This window comes from Passer domesticus, chromosome 3 (genome assembly GCF_036417665.1).
Source record: "Passer domesticus isolate bPasDom1 chromosome 3, bPasDom1.hap1, whole genome shotgun sequence".
Taxonomy (NCBI): domain Eukaryota; kingdom Metazoa; phylum Chordata; class Aves; order Passeriformes; family Passeridae; genus Passer; species Passer domesticus.
In genome coordinates, this window is record NC_087476.1 from 104,417,905 (window position 1) to 104,435,615 (window position 17,711).

A 17,711-nucleotide genomic window follows, 5' to 3' on the forward strand; every position below is an offset into this window, starting at 1 on the left:
CATGGGCTTTGACTGCATTTTGCTTTCTCCACAGGGCTGCTGGCCTCTCATCCTTCAGTCTCAGAGGTGGGGGAGGTTTCTGTTCCCACTCCCACTGAGAAGGCAGCACAGAGCTTCTGCCAGCTCCTCTTTCATGACAGCTCCATTTCACAGTTCAGTCAGGAGCTGTTATAAAAAGCACAATAACCTTGAACTTGATAGTCTGCTGGGTGCATGCTGGTAGCTGGCAGGAGAGCAGATCTCTCTCTTACTCTGCTCCATCCTTTTTCCTTCCTCTCCTGGCCACATGGAAGGGCCATACTGCCTCATAAGAAACAGCAGTAGTCTGACCTGATGTTACTTCCTACTCTGAGGAGAAATGTGTGAGGCAGCATTCAGGGTTTTCTTTTCTAGGCCTTCTGAGCAGGAGAAGCTGGTGCCAACTCGCTGTCCCTTGTGGGGAGGGATGAGGGTGCAGTCAGCTCAGCTCATCCTGCTCTCATCTCCTTTCACATTAGTAGCATCAATTCTTTGGTTGAAAGTATCATCCAGGCCCTTAGCCCAGCTCTCTCTTTGCCATACCTCTAGTCTCTGTCCCTTCTTGTGTTCCTCCCAGCAAAACTACATGCTTGTCTTTTTTAACTTAGCAGGTGACCACTATGTCACCCTCCCCCATTGTGTCTCAAATTAGCACTCTTGAGGTCAGTGTATCAGTTACTGCTGGGGTAACCTTGACCTCTCTCCCAGCTGTCGCCCCTCTCTGGAGCTTTGAATTCTGTCCCCCAAAGCACTGTGTTCCACATGGCTGCCACTGGAGGGGGTTTGGTGCTGAGCAGCTGTGCACACAGCCTGCCTCACAGCCAGCTGTTGTTATGCAGTATGCCCTGCATGCCCAGATGTGGGTGTGGTTTCCTTCTGGCTGTGATGGGACAGACCTCGCTGTGCCACTGAGTGGCTTGGGGACCTCTGCTCTCCATGCTTCACTTGCCTGTGGTGATCCAGGTGAGGGCAGCTTGGCAGGGTGGTGGGGAGAACAGTAGTGCCCATTTTCAGGATGAGAGGTAGTGCTTACCCCCTGGTGAGACCCAAGTCCAACAACTTTGGAAATTAGCCCGTATGTTTGTCTCTGTGAAATGGAGAAAGTGAGAAGCGGGGTGACATGTTGGAGTTGGTAGGGAAGGCATCGATCCTGGTCTGCAGGCAGGCTGCCAAGGCAGCATGGCTGCAATTATGCATTCAGGCAGCACTGTGGATCTCAGCAGTGGGGGATCTAGAGTCACTTCAGTGCAACCACCAGCTGATTTTCCACAGATCAATAGACCCCTTCCTGGCATGTGCTGGCTGGGCCTTGTCTCTGTGCTACAGGCATGTGAGACTGAGCCCATGTGCTGTCTTTACCTGTTTGCTTTGCCACATGGGGCCTGTGAACCATGGCCTAGAAGCATGACTGCTGTGACAGCTAGAGAGCCTGGTCAGTCACTCATGGGGCAGATTTGCTTTGAAAGAAGATAACCCTTCTGAAGGCAAGGTAGGTGAATGTTGGGGTCAAGATAATGACTACAAAATACACATGTAGGTTGGTTGGAAAATGCAGAGTATATGAAACTAAATTTCTTGCATGGTAGCCCCCTTCTAATGTCCTTTTCCTTCTCCCTAGCTTCCCTATGAGCTGCAGGACATGGTGAATAAGCATTTGCACAGCGCGCAGGAGTCTGCAGGCCCTGGCCAAGAGGCAGCCCACACCTTGGCTCCGTCTGATGTTGTGCCCACCTCAGTCATCGCCAGAGTCTTGGAGAAACCAGAATCTCTGGTTCTGAATTCAGCCAAGTCTAGCAGTGGCAGCTGTCCCATGGCTGAGGATGTCTTTGTGCATGTGGACATGAGCGGAGCCCTTCCTGATGCCTGCAACAGTGCAGGGCAGATGGGGAAGGAGGGAGGAGATGCGGGGAAGCAGCAGAATGGTGGCTGCAAGCCGCAGAGTAGTGTGGAAAGTGTGCCTGAGGAGGTGCCTGCCTTTGAGAAGCTAAGCCCATACCCTACTCCCTCACCTCCCCATCCTATGTACCCGGGGCGCAAAGTGATTGAGTTCTCTGAGGACAAGGTAAGGATCCCAAAGAACAGCCCCCTGCCCAACTGTACGTATGCTACGCGCCAGGCCATCTCCCTCAGCCTGGTGCAGAGCGAAGATGAGAGCTGCGACAGGCACCGGACTCTCCCCAGCAGCCCTGCTTCAGAAGGGCACCGTTCAGCCTCCAGCTGCTCCTGTCAGCAGTCCCCCAAAGCAGCCAGGGCTCACGGCTCTTCCCAGAGCAGCCCGTTCAGCAGCCCTCCCCAAATCCCGAGCGCCTTTGCCAGCTCTGCCAGCTCTGAGGAGGACCTGCTGGCTAACTGGCAGCGTATGTTTGTGGATAAGGCACCCCCCACCTCGGAGCGAGTGCTGATGAACCGCACGGCTTTCAGCCGGGATACAGCCCCCGAGCTCCAGAAGAGGTTCAGCCGCTCCATGCAGGAGTTGGGTAGGGCATCCTCAGCTTACTCGGATGGTGAGGAGTCTGCACAGAGCTGCAGCTGGACCGTGAGCCGGGACTCAAGCGTGGACACAGACAGCACCGAGTCCAGAGCCCGCAGGAGCCATTTCTCCTCAGACTATGGTACAGATTTCTCCCAGGATGAAGCCCAGAAGCTGTTGCTTGAAAGCGGGGGAGGCACTGCTGAGCCTGAAAGCCCCTCACCAGAGAAGCACAAGGACTATGTAGACCTTGGCTTGCCTGAGAGCCCAGGTGAAGAGAGAGAAATGCTGCTCCAGGGAAACAAGGAGAGCAGCCAAGGAGGTGTCCAAGAGGAAAGTGGAGAAGGCAGGGTCAAGCCTCCTTTCAGTCGGCCGCACCGCAGCCCCAAGAGGATGGGGGTGCACCACTTACATCGCAAAGACAGTCTGACACAAGCCCAGGAGCAGGGCAACCTTCTCAGCTGAGGCACAGCAAGAAGCAGCCATGCTTAGCAGAGCTGTGGGATGCCCCCATCAGTCTGCCTGAGGGAGAAGCCTCCCTTAGTACCCTCCTCCCAGGGAAAATCTGCTCTGAGGTTTTGTATTTATTCTCTTCTTTTGCTACCTGGAAGAGCTGGGATCTCCCTTCCCTGGCACCTCAGACCCTCAGTACAAGCACACACAGTGTGCAGAAGCACACCCACTGCCCCAACACACTTGCAGCTCTCTTCACAGCCTCACAGTGGTGCCTGTACCAGAGCTAGTTCTTGGTACCCCTTGTCCTGGTGCCTGTGCCTCTTTTTGCTCTCATCCCCCTTCCCACTCAGGTACCTGAGGCCCTGGGTGCTCTCCTGTTGTTTCCCCGCAGATGCTCTGCTCTCTTTTAACTTGTGCCAACAGGGCAGAGTGCCTGTGTGGTGGTGTCTGATTCCCTGGGAGCCCCAGCGGCTGTGAGTGGGGCACAAGGACTCTCCCAGCAGATGGCTGTGTGCCGTGGGGATGAGCTGGGATTGCTGGTGTCTCATTTTGCTCCTGGATTTTGTTTTCCCCAGCCACCCACTGGACGGGTCTTCAGAATCTGCCTCTGCGGGTCTCTGTCATGTGTCTCCAGGGCTGGGCTCGGCACCTGGTCCCCACTGAAGCAATGCACAGGGGCTGGTGCTGTGGTGTGGGGCATGGGTGCTGCTTGCTGAGGTGGTTTGGGAAGGCAGTGCCTGCTGGGCTCTGGGGTTTGTATTTGTGTGTCTCCTCCCTCACACCTCTTCCCCTGTTCTCTGTGCTGTTGTTTTGTTTGAACGGTGCTGATGCTTTGCTCTTGGGTGGGCTTCTTTCTTCTTTCCAAGCCTTTGGTTTTGGGGTGTATTGTTTTCTCTTTCCCCCACCCTGCATAAACAGACACAGCCGTTGGCAGCCAGTCTGATGCCTGCACTGAGGGTGTGTTGAGGAGTCTCAGCTATCAGAGCTGCACTTCCCTCTGATCCTGGCCTCCAGCCTGCAGAAACCCCTCCAGATTTAAGAACAAGGTTTTGCCCCAGGCAAGCAAGGCGTGAAGGATGCTACCGGGCTTTTCTGGGAAGGGCTTGGTGCAGGGCCAGCAGGGATGTGAGGGCAGCATGCTGAGGAGCTGCTCCCTGCAGATGCACTACCTCATGGCTCGGCAGCAGCCCTTCACCAGGGTCTCCTTGCACGCCCCCTTCTCTGGGGGGCTCCAGGCTCTGGTGCCTCTCTGGGGCCTCCCTTCCTGGGTAGGGCTCTATGTGTGTTTTCCCTAGTGTAGTGTGATATTGTGTGACTTTTCTTCGCAGTCTTGTGTGCTCAGTGTCTTATTGGGGGGGGAGGGAAGGGTAGAGGTCTGTAGCTGTAGGTATTTTTTGGGGCGCTTACAAAGCCCAGGCCTCCTGTTTTAATTTTGTCCTGTGCCCTTGTTTGTCTGGTGTTTCTTGGCTTCCATGGGAGTACAGGGCAGAGAACAGCCCAGTTCCCTTCACCATACCCCTTCAAACCCTGCCCTCAGCCTGCTGTCTGGTTTTTGAGTTGGGTTTGTGTTGTCCTCCCACCCTACACCAAGCGGGCCCTTCATTGGGCTGGAGGAGAGCATCCTTCTCTCCAGGAGGGAGCATCTGTTCATATGCTTACATCAAGATTTGCAGCCAAGAGCTGTCTGGGGGGCCTGCTCCCCTCCCCAAACCCCTGTCTCTGTAAAGGGCTTGCAGCTTGTAGCTGGGGCCAGCCAGGGCTTCAGCTTGAGCCTGGAGGCTCCAGGGCCAGTGAAGGGGAGCTGCAGGCCTCTCTGGCAAGTTGTGTAGGTTGTGTTATGTACCCTGGGCAGAGCTGCTGCCTACACACTCACCTTGTTTCCCACCTGGAACAGTTGTAGAGTTGGGTGCCACCCTCTGGTGGGGAGGTGGGACTCAGTATTTCACTGCAGTGTTTCACTGTGCAGACAGGCTGAGAGTGGGAGCCTCCTCTGAGCCTGCAGAGTGTTTATCTCCCCTGTCCCAGATGAGGAGGGGTGGGGGGATGTCCTTGTGCTTGTTGCCATCCGCCACTCCACTGCTGCATTTCTTTTGTTCTTCTGCAGCACTGCTGAGGGTTTGCATCTGCAGCAGCTGCCAGATCCTGCCTCACAGATGTCACCTGGGCTTGGCTGCTCACTGAGTGAGCTGCTCTGAGGCTGCTGGTGGCTTGCAGTGGGGGAGGCATTGTGCCCCAGGGCTCAGCCCCATCTCCCCTGAATCCTGGCATGCTGGTCAGTGGACAAAACTTTTGCTGAGGCAGCTGGTGCTGATGATGCTGAACAGAGCTGGCTTTGCTCTGCTTTTGGTAAAGGCAGACTGAAAAGCAAAACAGTGAAGTGGAGGGGTGGCAAAGGTATGTCCACCACCTCACCAGACACTTGTGCTTTGCAGCATTAGGATGCTGGCCGAGGTTGAGGGGGACTGGTGGCCTCAAGCAGCAGCAGAGCCCTCTCTTGCCCTGTGGGCATTGTGTCCTCTGCACTCCTGCCCACCTCCAGCAGTATTGGCTCTGGGGCCTTGAGCCCATCTGAGTTCCAGTGTCCCAACTCCAGACTGTTAATCTGTAACTAATGTGTTTTTTCTGAGATTTTCAAACTGATGTATATTTTAAGACCAGAAATAAACTATTTTAAAAGTAGATGGCAGTGGCTATATTGTACTTGATACTGAGTAAGACCTGGACTGGAATGATCCTGAGCATGTGTAGCTACTCATGGTAGTGTCCCAAGTTTGTTGAACTGTGTGTGCCACCCATTGTCTTGTCCAGGGAGCACGATCCTGTGACCTGTAAGCGGGTGCTGTTAGTACCCCTCAGTGTTACTCTTAAGATTCTGCTTACCCTATTTCACATATTTTGCTGGCTGTGCTAGCTGATCTGCCTTGGCTAACCTCCACATTCTCATCTAGTGTAGGATAAGGTGTACCTAATCCTTTTAATAGCTGTTGGTTTTCTCAGAGTCCCAGCTTTTGGAGTCATCTGAGTGTCACTTCAGAAACCGAGTGACATGGGGCCACGCACCATACCCCCTTGCTGGGGTTCCTAAGAGGTTTATAATTCTAGAATCAGTGTGTGAGGAGGGAGGATTGGGACATACCCCAGTCTGGAAGCCCTCCAAACATGAGGCAGAGAGTTCCTGCAGGATGCTGATACAGACAGTTGGAAGTGTTTCCTTTTCACGTTGAAGGGTGCTGCAGAGGCCAGAGAGTTGTGATGAATTTTCCTCCCTCTCCCAAGTTAGGCTGCCTATGCCTTTCTGAGCTGGCTCCATGCAAGCCTAACACTAGAAAGAGTGTCTTGTTTCTTTGTCCCCCTAATTAATGATTTTATTCCTTGTTCCCTTGAGTAGCAGCTGCTACCACAATTTAATCTTCTAGCCTAATCTGAGCCTCGAAACACGATCTTCCTTGTCAGCAAGGGATGCTTGGCAAAGCTAGGCAGCGCAACCCGCGGTGCTGGTGCGGGCTGAAGCCTTCACCGGGGTGTGCACGGCTGGTGTCAGGCTCCCTGCAGAGCTAGATTAGCCCAGCCCGCTTCCTCCTGGCCCGAGGGAGGGCCGGGGGGAGAGAATATTGGTCTGTCCCCGGTCTGTCCCCAGGGCCGGGGCCGAGGCGCGGGAGGGCCCGTGAGGCGGCAGGCGAGCGGCTGCCGCCCCCTGCCGGCGCTCCGGGCCCGCGGCTCCTGGCCGTGCCGGGCCTGGCCTGGCCCACAGCGCCTGGCCCCTGCCCGGCCCTGCCGGCACCTCCCGGCCCTGCCGGTGCCTCTCGGCACCTCCCAGCCCCTGCCCGTATCTGCCGCTCTCTGCCCATATTTGCCGCTCTCTGCCCGTGCCTGCTGGCGCCCGCCCTCCCGGGGTCGCACAGTGGCGGAGGCGGACGCTGCCGAGTGGTGCCACCACATCTGTGACCTTTATAAAAGTCTCACCGCGACAGCAGTACAAGCGATAGAAAGGACATCTCTTATACACATCTGAATAAATACAGCCTGTGCCCTGCGGGCGCAGCCGGGCGGGGGGGTGGCAGGGCGGCGTGAGCTACACATGCGGCGACGGGGACAATCACAAGCGGCCGAGGGACGAGGCGTGTGGCGGCACGGAGACGTGTGAGAGATTCGCTCGGAGCCGAGCGAGGCAGCGGCGGGAGGTGAGATGTGCGAGAGGAGGGCTGGGGAGCCCGGCGGAGGCTGGGTCTGGTCCGGCGGGGGCACGGGGCTCTGCTCGGCAGAAGCAGGCAGGGTAGCCCAGCTACATTTCTGTTTCTGCCAAGAGACTGTCACCGAGGCCCGATGTCATCAGCACCATCTGGGAGCTGGAATCTGTGTGGAGAGAAGGAGAGAGCCATGAGCCCTTCCGGCTGCCGGAGAGCACAGGGGATGTGCTCCAGATCCAGAGGTGAGGATGGGGAATTGAAACACAGCAGGATGGGAAGAAAGCTTCTGAGAGAAGTGTGAGATTAAGTAGGAACTAGGCCTGCTCTGGCTGCAGAGCAGCAGAACAGAATGGATTTTTGGGGAAGGGGAGAAAGCAGAGACAGCAGCAAAAGGCCAGAGGAACGTCAGGCCTGAGTACCCCCGACATGCAGGTGATCCTGGCTGCACTGGCCCAGCCGTGCCCTTACCCAGCCCTGCACAGTCCTTTAAATCTGCACTCATCGAGTGTTTTTCAGTAGAGAGCCAGTGTCCAGGTGGGGCAGGCTTCAGGCTGCAAGCCAGCCAACACCACACAGGGTGGTGGTGTTGCCTTCCCAAGAGCAGGGAACGCTGTGGGCAGTCAGCCATGTTACAGCAGCAGAGGCCTGGAAATACTGACTTTCTGCACTGCATGAATGGAGGGTTTGTGCAGCCCTCCCCTGCCTGCCTCGGGGAGGTGAGGCAGCTTGCTGGGTCTGCCATGGCTCAGAGCCACAGCCAGGAACACTGTGACTCTCCCCACAGCAAGTGAATCAACTGCAAGGAGAATGGGCCTGCATAGCAAGTAAGAAACTTAGCAGGGTACCAGTTTCCCATCCAGAAGCCTTTTGAAATGGAAAAAAACATGTTTTTTCCTGGGTGGGAGGGAGGAGATCTCTAGTGGCAGTGCTGCACATTCAAAACTACTGCAGGGGAATCTCTATTTCAGGAATAAATTTCTGGAAGCTAGATCCAAAACTTAGCCAAACTGTCACTAAATTATTTTTATGGGTTTAATAGTTGAGGATCCAGATGTTTTGAGGCTCAAGGATTGGTTGTGCTTGTCTTCTGGTAGTCTGATATGAGAATTGTGAAGGGTGAAGGACAAATGAAGGTAAAAAAAAGCAAACACTCAAACCAGCTGGATCACAAGGTAGGCATGACAAAATACAATATCATATATGCAAACCACACAGAACAGGCTACTGCTATCTCTGTTATACACCTTTTTGCCATTACAAGCAACAGACAGACAGTGGCATCTGGCTAACCCTTCACGAGTTTCGGACGTAGAGATAGGAACAGCTGATGCTGTGCGGATTGCAAAGAGGTTCTGGAAACAGTGAGGAATGACACAAGTTTTGGCTAGGATATCTGGCAAAGGCTCCCAAGATCTTTAATATTCCTGCCCTTGAGTTTTAAGACTTTCAGATTTCGTTCTGCAGCATCAGGAAAAAGCCTCAGAGGTACTGTTTCCACTCTTTGCAGCAGCCGCATTGTCCTTGGAGGCTGCTTTCCAAGAGAGGCACAGCCCAACGCTGTTTAGCATGAAGGTCATGCCTGGAGGTGTATGTATTCCATGGAGGTGTATGTATTCCATGGGGGTTGTATGTATTCCATGGAGGTGTATGTATTCCATGGAGGTGTATGTATTCCATGGAGGTGTATGCATTCCAGTACAAGAGGAAAAGGGACAGGCGCATTCACCAACTCCATTGCAAGAGGCCAGTGGCACTGGAAACACCTGAGACACCCCAGGAGCCCCTCAGCTCCTGCCCCCCAGCCCAACTCCCAGAGCTCTTACTGTTCTGGCAGATCCAGGGATTCTTCTCCCTGGCTGTGACTTCGTGGACTTCTGTCTCCTCCTCTTCCTCGCCCTCTGAGAGAAGATCAGAGATCTGCTGCTGCAGCTCAGGACTAATGTTGTTCTCTGCCAGGATGAGTGTCCGTAGAGCTGTGGGGTAATTCTCTACCATGTCCAGCAAGGTCTAGGGGGAGAGCAAGATAAACAGGCTGACAAACTTCACAAGGGCTGAGCAGAAACAGTATCAGTGCTTTGTCTCCCTGAACTCCAGTCCTCCTCTCCTTACTTCTACCTTCCCTTGGCCCCCCTTCATCAGGCTTTATGAGAGACTGAGGACTTCCCATCTTCCTGTGGTAAGAGCCAAGCTTGGATTTTCTGGCTCTATCTAAAGAAGAAGGGACTACTCTACACTGTTGCTGTCACATATCCAGGTCCATTCCCTATTACCACTAGAAGCTGGAGATCTGAGAGGAGAGTCTGTGCAACTCAGCCTTGGCCTGTGTTTGTCTATAGAGATTTAGATCTGATTCTCAGCCAAAAGTCCAACTTCATTTCTTCCAAGAAAACAGCCAGGGGAAAGCAAGAATCCCCCTGGTGCATGGAGGGAAGGGGGTGCATGTGGACTCCCACGTGTGGTTGGAGGCAGGTGTGGGTCCTGGAGCCACTGCAGACACCCCAGACTGTGCCCCTGAGGTGTCTGTGATGCTGTAGAGCAATTGTGAATTACTCACCTGAGCTGACTGGTTGGTAAGTCCTGTTCCCTCCAGGTCCAGCACTTCGAGGGTTCGACTGGAGGCCACAGCCACAGCGAGCATCCCGGCTACCTGGTCACCTGTGGGAGGAGCAAACCGGGGTCAGCAGTGCCTGCCTTCCCTCACCTAATGCCACATGCCCTCATGCGCCTGAGGCTGCCTTGGGAACATCCTCTGAGTATTTCTGCCATCAGACAACCTTCCAAATCTGTTACCTCATAGTGGAAAAAAAGCTGTTAACTGAGAAGAGAGACAAGGAAAGGTGCACCATTTTGTGGTTATGGGAGCAGTCACTGATTATCAGGGGAACACAAAGGAACACTGTGAGACTGGTTTTATTCCCCAAAGAACCATATCTTCCCAAATCTCCTTCCTAGTCAAGGAGGCAAGGGCCTTTAACAGTCCCTGTAGGGCATCCCAGACACAGAATAGGAGCTGAAAGGCTGAAGTCAAACAGAGGACTCTGCACCAGCTGGCAGGCTGCCTCCCTGGAAAGGGGATGGAGGATGGAGCAGGATGAGGAGCACTGAAGATTGATGTTGGTGAAGAGACAAGACTCTAGAATGTGTTCTGACATTCTCTGTCAAGTGTCAAGATGCCATACAACTGGGACACCTTCTCTTGGAACAAAACCCAGCCTGCTGTCAAGTAACACCTGGGGCTTTTCCTGTCCAAGAGGAGGTACCTGGTCAGAGAAGAGGGCCTGGGGGAGGCTCTGCTGGCAGACAGGTTGAGGAGGGGAGTGTCATCCTGATGCTCAGGCATGGCCCAATCTCCTCCTCACCACCTTGCAGCAGAGCAGGAGAGAGTTTGTTTCTATGGCAACGAGTGCCAGGCTCTCCTCCTCCTCCTCCCTGCTCCTCCAGGAAGATGAAGGGGGGAGCGCGGGGACATACGGCATCTGCCAAGCCAGCTTCAGTGCCCAGGGCTTCAGGAAAAAGGGAGACATGGAGGGTCAAACGTGACGACAAAGGCAGTGGAGTGGGCAAGGCACAGCCTCCTTTCTGCACCTCCCCACAGGGCATGTGGCGACCTCACACAAGCAGAGCAGTGACTGTGGCTTCTCCTAGAGCTGAAGGTGCCTGGCAGGGTGAACTTGCTGCTGGGGAACAGAGGGCACCTATGCAAGGAACTGCCCCATCCTACTCTTGATGCTCTACCGCCTTTCCAGAGCTTGGTCCCTGCCCCCCACTGGTGCAGATGACACAAACGCTGAGAGGCAAGAGTGCTCCTCCTGCCGGCCCCCAGCTTACCTAGGGGGTTGTAGTCCAGGTTCAGCACGCGGAGCTGGGAGCTGTGAGCCACTGCAATGGCTAGGCGTCCCCAGCCTTTACTTGTGATGCCTGGGTTGGCGCTCAGTGTTAGCTCTTTGAGGCCTGCAGGAGAGAGAGAAGCCAAACCAGAGCCTTAGGGTCCCCAAAGCAGTCACAGGAGAACTTGTTCAGCTCACCAGAACAGCTTTGGGTTGTGTACCCTGTACTCTGTAGGGCTTAAGGGCTTGGTTTGCTCTGACAACTGTCATGACAGATTTCAGTGATCAGTGAAATATTTCACTGCTTTCAGCTGTGGCCCTTCATTTAACTGTGCTGCAACTGCCCCATTTATCTGCCTTTCCAACCTGTGTCCTGCTTACCCTTTACCATAGCAAACACAATAGAAAACATAATGGAAACTAAGGGATGTGAGAGACAACTGACTGGGCAAAGAAGGTGGCATGAGGTGACAGGCTGGAGAGAGGATAACAGGGACAGTAGGCTCTGAAGCCTGCACCTGAGAGGGGTGGCCAGCAGAGATAACAGCATCTGTGGCATTGTGCACACACAGAGGAGGAGGTGCTGGGAAAAGGTGGAAAGCACTTTGAGAGTCAGAAGAAAGGAGTGGTATTACCTCAGCACATGCCAGCTCTCAGCTTGAGTGGGTCACTGGCCTCATACCACCAAAGATCATTCCCTGCAAAGACTGGGCACGAAGGCTGTGACCATGCAACTACACACTCATGGAGTACAACCACAAGCAGGGACAACTCCCAGATACTGATAATAAAGCTAAGTGCTGAGGTAAGGGCGCACAATATATTTATCTACGTGATTATCAACACACAAATGCAAAATAATAAATTCCAAATCCAAGCTGTCCTCTCCTCCAGTTTCAAACGGTGCTGACATGAACCAGAAACAACCTGTTAGTCCCTGAGCTCCAAACTGCCAGCAGGACAGATCCATAGCAGAAAGGCAAACCTGCTCAAGGGAACCGCTCATCTATTGCTTGGCTTATCTGCTTTTCTTAAGTTAGGGGAAATAAATCCTTAGCTCTGGCAAACCATAGAGCCTGCTTCCTCCAGGGCTGAGGATTTAGTGCTGCATACATCTGATCTGTGTGAAAGCTCCACCAGTCATTGAGCAACCCACAGCCCCTGGTGCTTACCAGACTTGGCCCCATCAGGCGGCAGGAGCCCACAGATAAGGTTGATGCCTTCATCACCCAGCATGCAGTCTCCTAGATCCAGAGCCACCAGCGAGGGGTGGATGGAGAGAGCAGGGTTGAGGAGGGCCAAGCCTGCATCTGTCAGGGGACTCCCATGGAGGCTGTGCAGGTAAAAGGGAAAATTACTACGGAGCCTTCTTCCTGGGGGCTAACTAACCTGACAGGGAGGAAGAAGCAGACAAAATGAAGTGGATGACAAATACTAACCCGAAGTGGGCAAAAAGCTTTGGGAAGCCTCTGTCACTAGGGTCGGCTGGCCGCTACGGTGGCCCTTCTCTCCCGGCGGGGACGAGGGGGGCAGGGGATGCCAGCGCTGAAGAGGCAGCCCCACCATCGGGGCTGGAGGAGCGAGACTGAGAGGCAGGGCCGTGCCCAGCCGGCGGGGGCAGAGGTGGCTCCCTCCCAGCCAGGTGACAGGCAGGGGCTTATCCTCCGCAGCATCAAGGGCATTTTCCCTCCGACAAGACTCAGATTCAGGGGCCCCGAGCTGATAGTCCCCGGAAAGAGCCGTCCCCGCCCGGGAGAGGACCGGGATCCCCTCGGCAGCCCCCGCCGCACTGTACTCACAAGAGGGACTGAACGGAGCGGTTCGTCTTCAGGGCCTCGGCCAGCTGCTTGACGCGGTTGATGTTGGAGACGATGCCCAGGTTGAGGTTGAGCTGCGCGAGGGAGCGGGACTCGGCCACCCCGCGGCAGACGTGCCCGAAGTCCCGCTCGGAGAGCTGGCAGCCCCGCAGCGACAGCAGCCGCACCGAGTTCTCCCGCAGGCTCTCGCAGATGTCCCGGATCTCCGCTCCCGACAGCGTCTCCCCGGAGATCTGGATAGACCCCGGCAGCATCTTCCCCCGGCTCGGAGCGCCGCCGATCCCGGGCCGCGCAGCCCGGGCGCCGGGGGAGAGCCGCGCTGCGCGCTGCGGGCCGGGGCGGGCGCCGCCGCCGCCGCCGCCGCTGCCGGGCAGTCCCGGCCCGGCCCACCGCGGCCCCGGGGGCGGCACCGCGCTGCCTCACCGGCGGCCGCCGGGCCGGCCCGCTCCGCCCGGCGGGGCGGCGTGACCCGGGGCAGCCATCGGCGGGGCTGATCCGCACCGGGGCGCGGGGTCGCGCCGCCCGCAGCGCCGGGCGGGGGCCGGGCAGCCCCGCGGTCCCCGCCCCGCTCCGCCCGCACCTGCCGGGCCGCCCCGCCTTCCCCCGGCCGCCGCTCCGAGCCCTCCTCCCGCCCGGCCGGCGCCTCCCCGCGCAACGCAGCAGGCGTGGAGGGGGGTCCGGCATCCCTCATCCCACCCCGGCATCCCGCCCGGCATCCCGGGTCCCGACGCCACTCAGAGCCCGCGAGGGGCGACGGCAGCGCCCGCTGGCACCTGCCCGCTGCCCTGAGATGGCGGGGCCAGCGCCGGCCGGGCTGGGCCCCCGACACTGGGGGTGCAGGAGGGGAGGGAGCGTGTAAGAAGCACCTGGGAAAGGCTCTCCATGCCAGCCCCGCTCCCACCTGGGGAAAGGGGCCCAAGCCATTGGCCATGGTGCACTCTGGGTGTTTGGTCCGAGAAATTGTGGCGTTCCATGCTTCAGTTGCGTTTAATACTTAAACTCACTAAACCTGAATCCCTGACCCATGACTTAGTGGCGAGGTCAGTCTGATCTGCTCCTCATGGCCCAGAGCATGCAAAAGCCAGTGCTTGGAGGCAGCTGCCTGGAGGTGAAAGTTGGAGGGCTGGGGAAGGGCCACAAACTCCCTTATCCCTGAGCACACAGCCTCTGCCCTCAGCCTGACCTGAGGTATATGGGGCACACCCCACCTCCTGCTAATTCACAGGTATGGATCACAGGGATTTGTCCCCTCTCTCTCCTTTGAGTAATCCTGTACTTGGAGAGAAATAGGAAGCAGGGCCCCTGCGTTTTCAACTTCACTGAGCTGAAAAAGGAAGGCAGTGATGTGGAAATTAGGTTAAACCGCCTAAGTAGGCAGCTTTCTGCACGTAACTAATCTGGCTGCTGCATATAGCAGTGCTCAAATGAATTCCAGCCCAGTGGGTAACACTGGGACAAAACCAGCTCCTCTGCTTGGTTTGCAGGCCAGGGCCCAGGAGAGAAAAATAGGATGTGGAGAGGGATATGGAGCACTTCTCCTCCACTGAAATGGAGGGGCAGATCACCTGAGCTGAGGATGCATGTCAGGTCCTGGATGAGGTAAGGGAAGCAGCACCTTTAAGACTCTGGCTTAAACTCTCAATGTGGGTATCACCACACCCTTTGAGCAATCCATTGCTGTTCTCTGGAGTACCTACACATGCCCCCCGCTTTCTTTCCCTGTTGCACAGAGATGCATGACCTTGATACTGTTCTGCAAGATACACCAAGAACAGCCCACTGGCCTCACAATTCATCTGTGCTGCAGTATGAGCAGCTGCAAGCATCCAGATGTGGTACAGCTGTGGTACTGTGGCTTTCAGAAAAGGAGCAGCTCATCTCTAAGGTCACATTAAGAGACCCGGGTGAGAATGCAATCCTACATGTTGCAGGATGGTGAGGGACAAAAGATTGAATTTCAGAGTTACAGGCAGGGGCTAGCCAAGAAAACCCCAGCTGACTGCATGCAGGTCAACTAGAAGGCTACACTCAGACTCACCTCTCAATCACCTCCAGGCTCTACTCAACCCACGCTTTTTTAAACAGACTATTATTAGAGAGGTGCTCGGAGGAGAGCCCTTGGGTCATGTCCCACTTCCATTGCAGCAGCAGTCCTGAAACTGTGATGAAGATGCCCTAGTGCCTCTTCAGTGCCTGTTGTCAGGAGCCAGAGCACAATGAGTATCCCACCTACTTTATGCTCAATTCATTGAAAAAGTGGCACAGGAGCTAATGGTCCAAAGCTTTGTCTCACCAAACCGAATGCAGGGCTATGCAGAGGGGACTTTGACTGTTTTGTGTAGAACTAGGTATTTCTGCCTTGTCATGTGCAGTTACCCAGCAGGTATGAGGAAGGTCATTTACTGTTTACCTACTGGGAGCAGAAAGAGTGATGCCACTGAGAGTTAACACATAAACAGAGAAAAACAGTGGATGAACAGCAGCTCCAGTGAGACACAGGAAACAAATGGGAAAAGAAAGAGCCCTGTAACCCAAAATCACAACTAAGGTGACCATCAGTGTAATGAGGATAGACTGTAAGGAAAGTTGGACACTCAGATACTGCATAGGAGGAGGTCGTAGATGGTTTAATGTTAATTTTCAGCTTTAATACACAGCTTTCTCTTTCTAATCTGACAGCTTTATGTGTTTGTTCCATATTTAATAAAGAGAGGCTTACACAGAGCTGCCTTTACTCAAAAGGGGGAAATGATGAGTGGGTTATTTCAGATTTGCTGCAAGGGAGAAGGGTGAAAATAATTTGAGATTTGCTGCAAGAGCTGTGGCAGGAAACAAAGACAGAGATAGTATTGCATGAAAGGGTTGTAAGGCTTGTTCTGCTAACTAGAGGACTTGAGTAAGCACTGAGATGCCCTCCCACAAGGACTTCATTAAGCCTGCGTGCTCAGCATGCTGCCTGGAACTGCAGCATGCATGCATTTCTCTGAAAAAACATGTCCTTCCCTGTCAGTGAAAGGCAATGTTGAAGCTCTCAGCTGAGTACTGAATTTCTGGCAGTAAAGAACAGTTCAGCTTCCAGCTGCTGCTGCACAAAGAATTAATCAGGGCTGAAGAACTGGAGCAGAGCAAGCCCCACAGGTTCCAAGAGAGTGGTTGGTTGTCACCCTGATCATGTCTCCCCTGCTGACACAACACACAAGTTGCTCAGGAGAAGCATGAGGAGTTTGCTCACTGCTCTCCTCTGTGCTTTGAGTGAAAACACAGGGCACAGATTCACCCCTCTGGTTTAGCTGAGTGGCTCAGTGCAGGAGGGAGCACAGCAGTTCTCCAACTGTGTCATAAATCAGCAATGGTACAAATTTGGTGCAGAATGATTTTTTCTTCTCAGCTGAACTTCAGTGACAATTGTCTTTTTCTCCTTTCCTTCCCCCCTGCCAGTACTTGCAGAGTTTGCACCAAGAGAAATAGATCCATTCTAGGCTGCCAGGGCAAGAACTTGGAATTAGAAACAAAGCTCCCATGGAGATATAAAAAGGGAAATACCAGAAGCAGCATTACAAACTAACACTTTAATTTTGTTAAGTTTTGAAGTAATAGAAATTCTAGGATTTCTATTTCTAAAGTGGTTCAATTGGTCCAAAAATCCCCATGGAGACAACTAGCCAAAATAATTAACAATTCCCCCAAGTAGCTTGCTCTGAGTGCTGCTCTTCAGCCAAAATGTTTCCCAAGGAAGGGGGTCAGGAGGGGAGAAGAGAGTGAGGGAACCTGTCTGTTATGCATTTGATTGTTAGCAGAGAAGCTTTTTGCTATTGAAAGGGGAACAAATTGTGAATGTGGGAATAAGCAAATAGTAGAAAGTAGGTCTGTGACTGAAAATAATCAGGTCCTGTCCAGTGACATTTTTTTCAACTGAAGCAGATGAAAAACCTGATTATAGTAGCTGGCACTATCTTCCTGTCTTTCACTGCACCTTGGCACTAGTCTGAATGCCACTACAGCTGCATCCTCTCCCATTAATATAAACAAGGGACCAAAGAGTGCAGTTCTGACGTACTGCCTTGTGCACTTGTGGGGACAGCAAGGAGGGGCAATATCCTGGGTTTTTTCTGCCTGAGTTTAAAGATGATCTTCTCTGAGGGGTGACTCCCCTTCCCCAGACATCCAGAACCACAGGGAGAGAAAAGATGAAAGCCAGTTACCAGCTAACAGCTTCTACCTGCAGACCAGTAGAAGTTTGAGCAGTGAAGGAAGGCTGAACTACTCAGTTGTGAGTTACTGAAGTGCAGGTAAGCCTAGACTGGGCTGCTCTGCTCACTCATCCTTACTGGAGATTAATATGACCACTCTATTTCCATTACACACTCTGCTATTTCTCCCTTTGTTAAATGGAAACACCAGAGAAAAGCTTGCCAGAGACCCTCAAGGTCCCAAGAGTCCTTTCAAACAAAGGCCTAGACTCAGCTTGAAAAGCCAGGCAGCACACAGCAGAATGGGTGTCTGGGGAACAGAATGCCACTCCTGCCCAGAGGTGACAGTCCCATGGCTGGGAGACATGAGGGCCAGCAGCACAAGGGTGGGCTGAACTGGCCTCCTAACAGAAATATCCACTGAAGACCATGCACAAACATGCTGCCCTGCATGTCCCACAGAGCAACACGGGCAGAAGGGTGGCAGGAACAAATGGTGCAGTGAAAGCATGGGGACAGATACATTTCTGACATACAGAGCAGAAGGGATGCTGAGGTGAGATAGCAGCTTGGCCCAAGTGAAGAGAGAGGGATCACTATGGACCGTGACAAGAAAGAGCGTGTGGTTAAACCCTGTGCTGTTCCTGAAAATCACCAGAGAAAGTGAAGTTCCTGTGCCTTTTGAACTACTATGCCTTTGAAAAAGGTGCCCAAAACAGGACATGTATCACAGAACATTTGAAGAA

The 17,711-nt window shown here is 54.1% G+C and overlaps 2 protein-coding genes across 13 annotated transcripts in view; one reads left to right on the top strand and one right to left on the bottom strand.

Annotated features, from left to right (window-relative positions):
• Positions 1-5,623, top strand: part of TJAP1 (tight junction associated protein 1) — a 40,172-nt gene extending 34,549 nt beyond the window's left edge. For all 12 annotated transcript variants that reach the window (XM_064414843.1, XM_064414842.1, XM_064414850.1 and 9 more), the window contains one exon: positions 1,637-5,623. In XM_064414843.1, the coding sequence (XP_064270913.1) occupies positions 1,637-2,953 (1,317 nt within the window). In that variant the 3' untranslated portion in view covers positions 2,954-5,623. The remainder of the gene's footprint in view (positions 1-1,636) is intronic.
• Positions 5,624-6,869: 1,246 nt separating this feature from the next.
• On the bottom strand, positions 6,870-13,374 carry LRRC73 (leucine rich repeat containing 73). The gene is made up of 6 exons (XM_064414857.1): positions 12,758-13,374; positions 12,131-12,291; positions 10,960-11,082; positions 9,686-9,786; positions 8,955-9,138; positions 6,870-7,297 (listed from the first exon to the last, which is right to left on the bottom strand). Exons 1-6 carry the CDS (start codon positions 13,027-13,029, stop codon positions 7,227-7,229), a joined length of 912 nt encoding a protein of 303 aa, XP_064270927.1. The 5' UTR covers positions 13,030-13,374; the 3' UTR covers positions 6,870-7,226.
• Between the last annotated feature and the right edge of the window lie 4,337 nt (positions 13,375-17,711).

Excerpts from the sequence above, each read along its gene's own strand:
- LRRC73 (XM_064414857.1), bottom strand. The coding sequence starts at position 13,029 with ATGCTGCCGGGGTCTATCCAGATCTCCGGGGAGACGCTGTCGGGAGCG. Across the intron at positions 12,292-12,757 it reads CGCTCCGTTCAGTCCCTCTT|CCTCCATGGGAGTCCCCTGA; the intron begins GTGAGTACAGTG and ends TTACCTGCACAG. Across the intron at positions 9,787-10,959 it reads CCTGGACTACAACCCCCTAG|GTGACCAGGTAGCCGGGATG; the intron begins GTAAGCTGGGGG and ends CTCCTCCCACAG.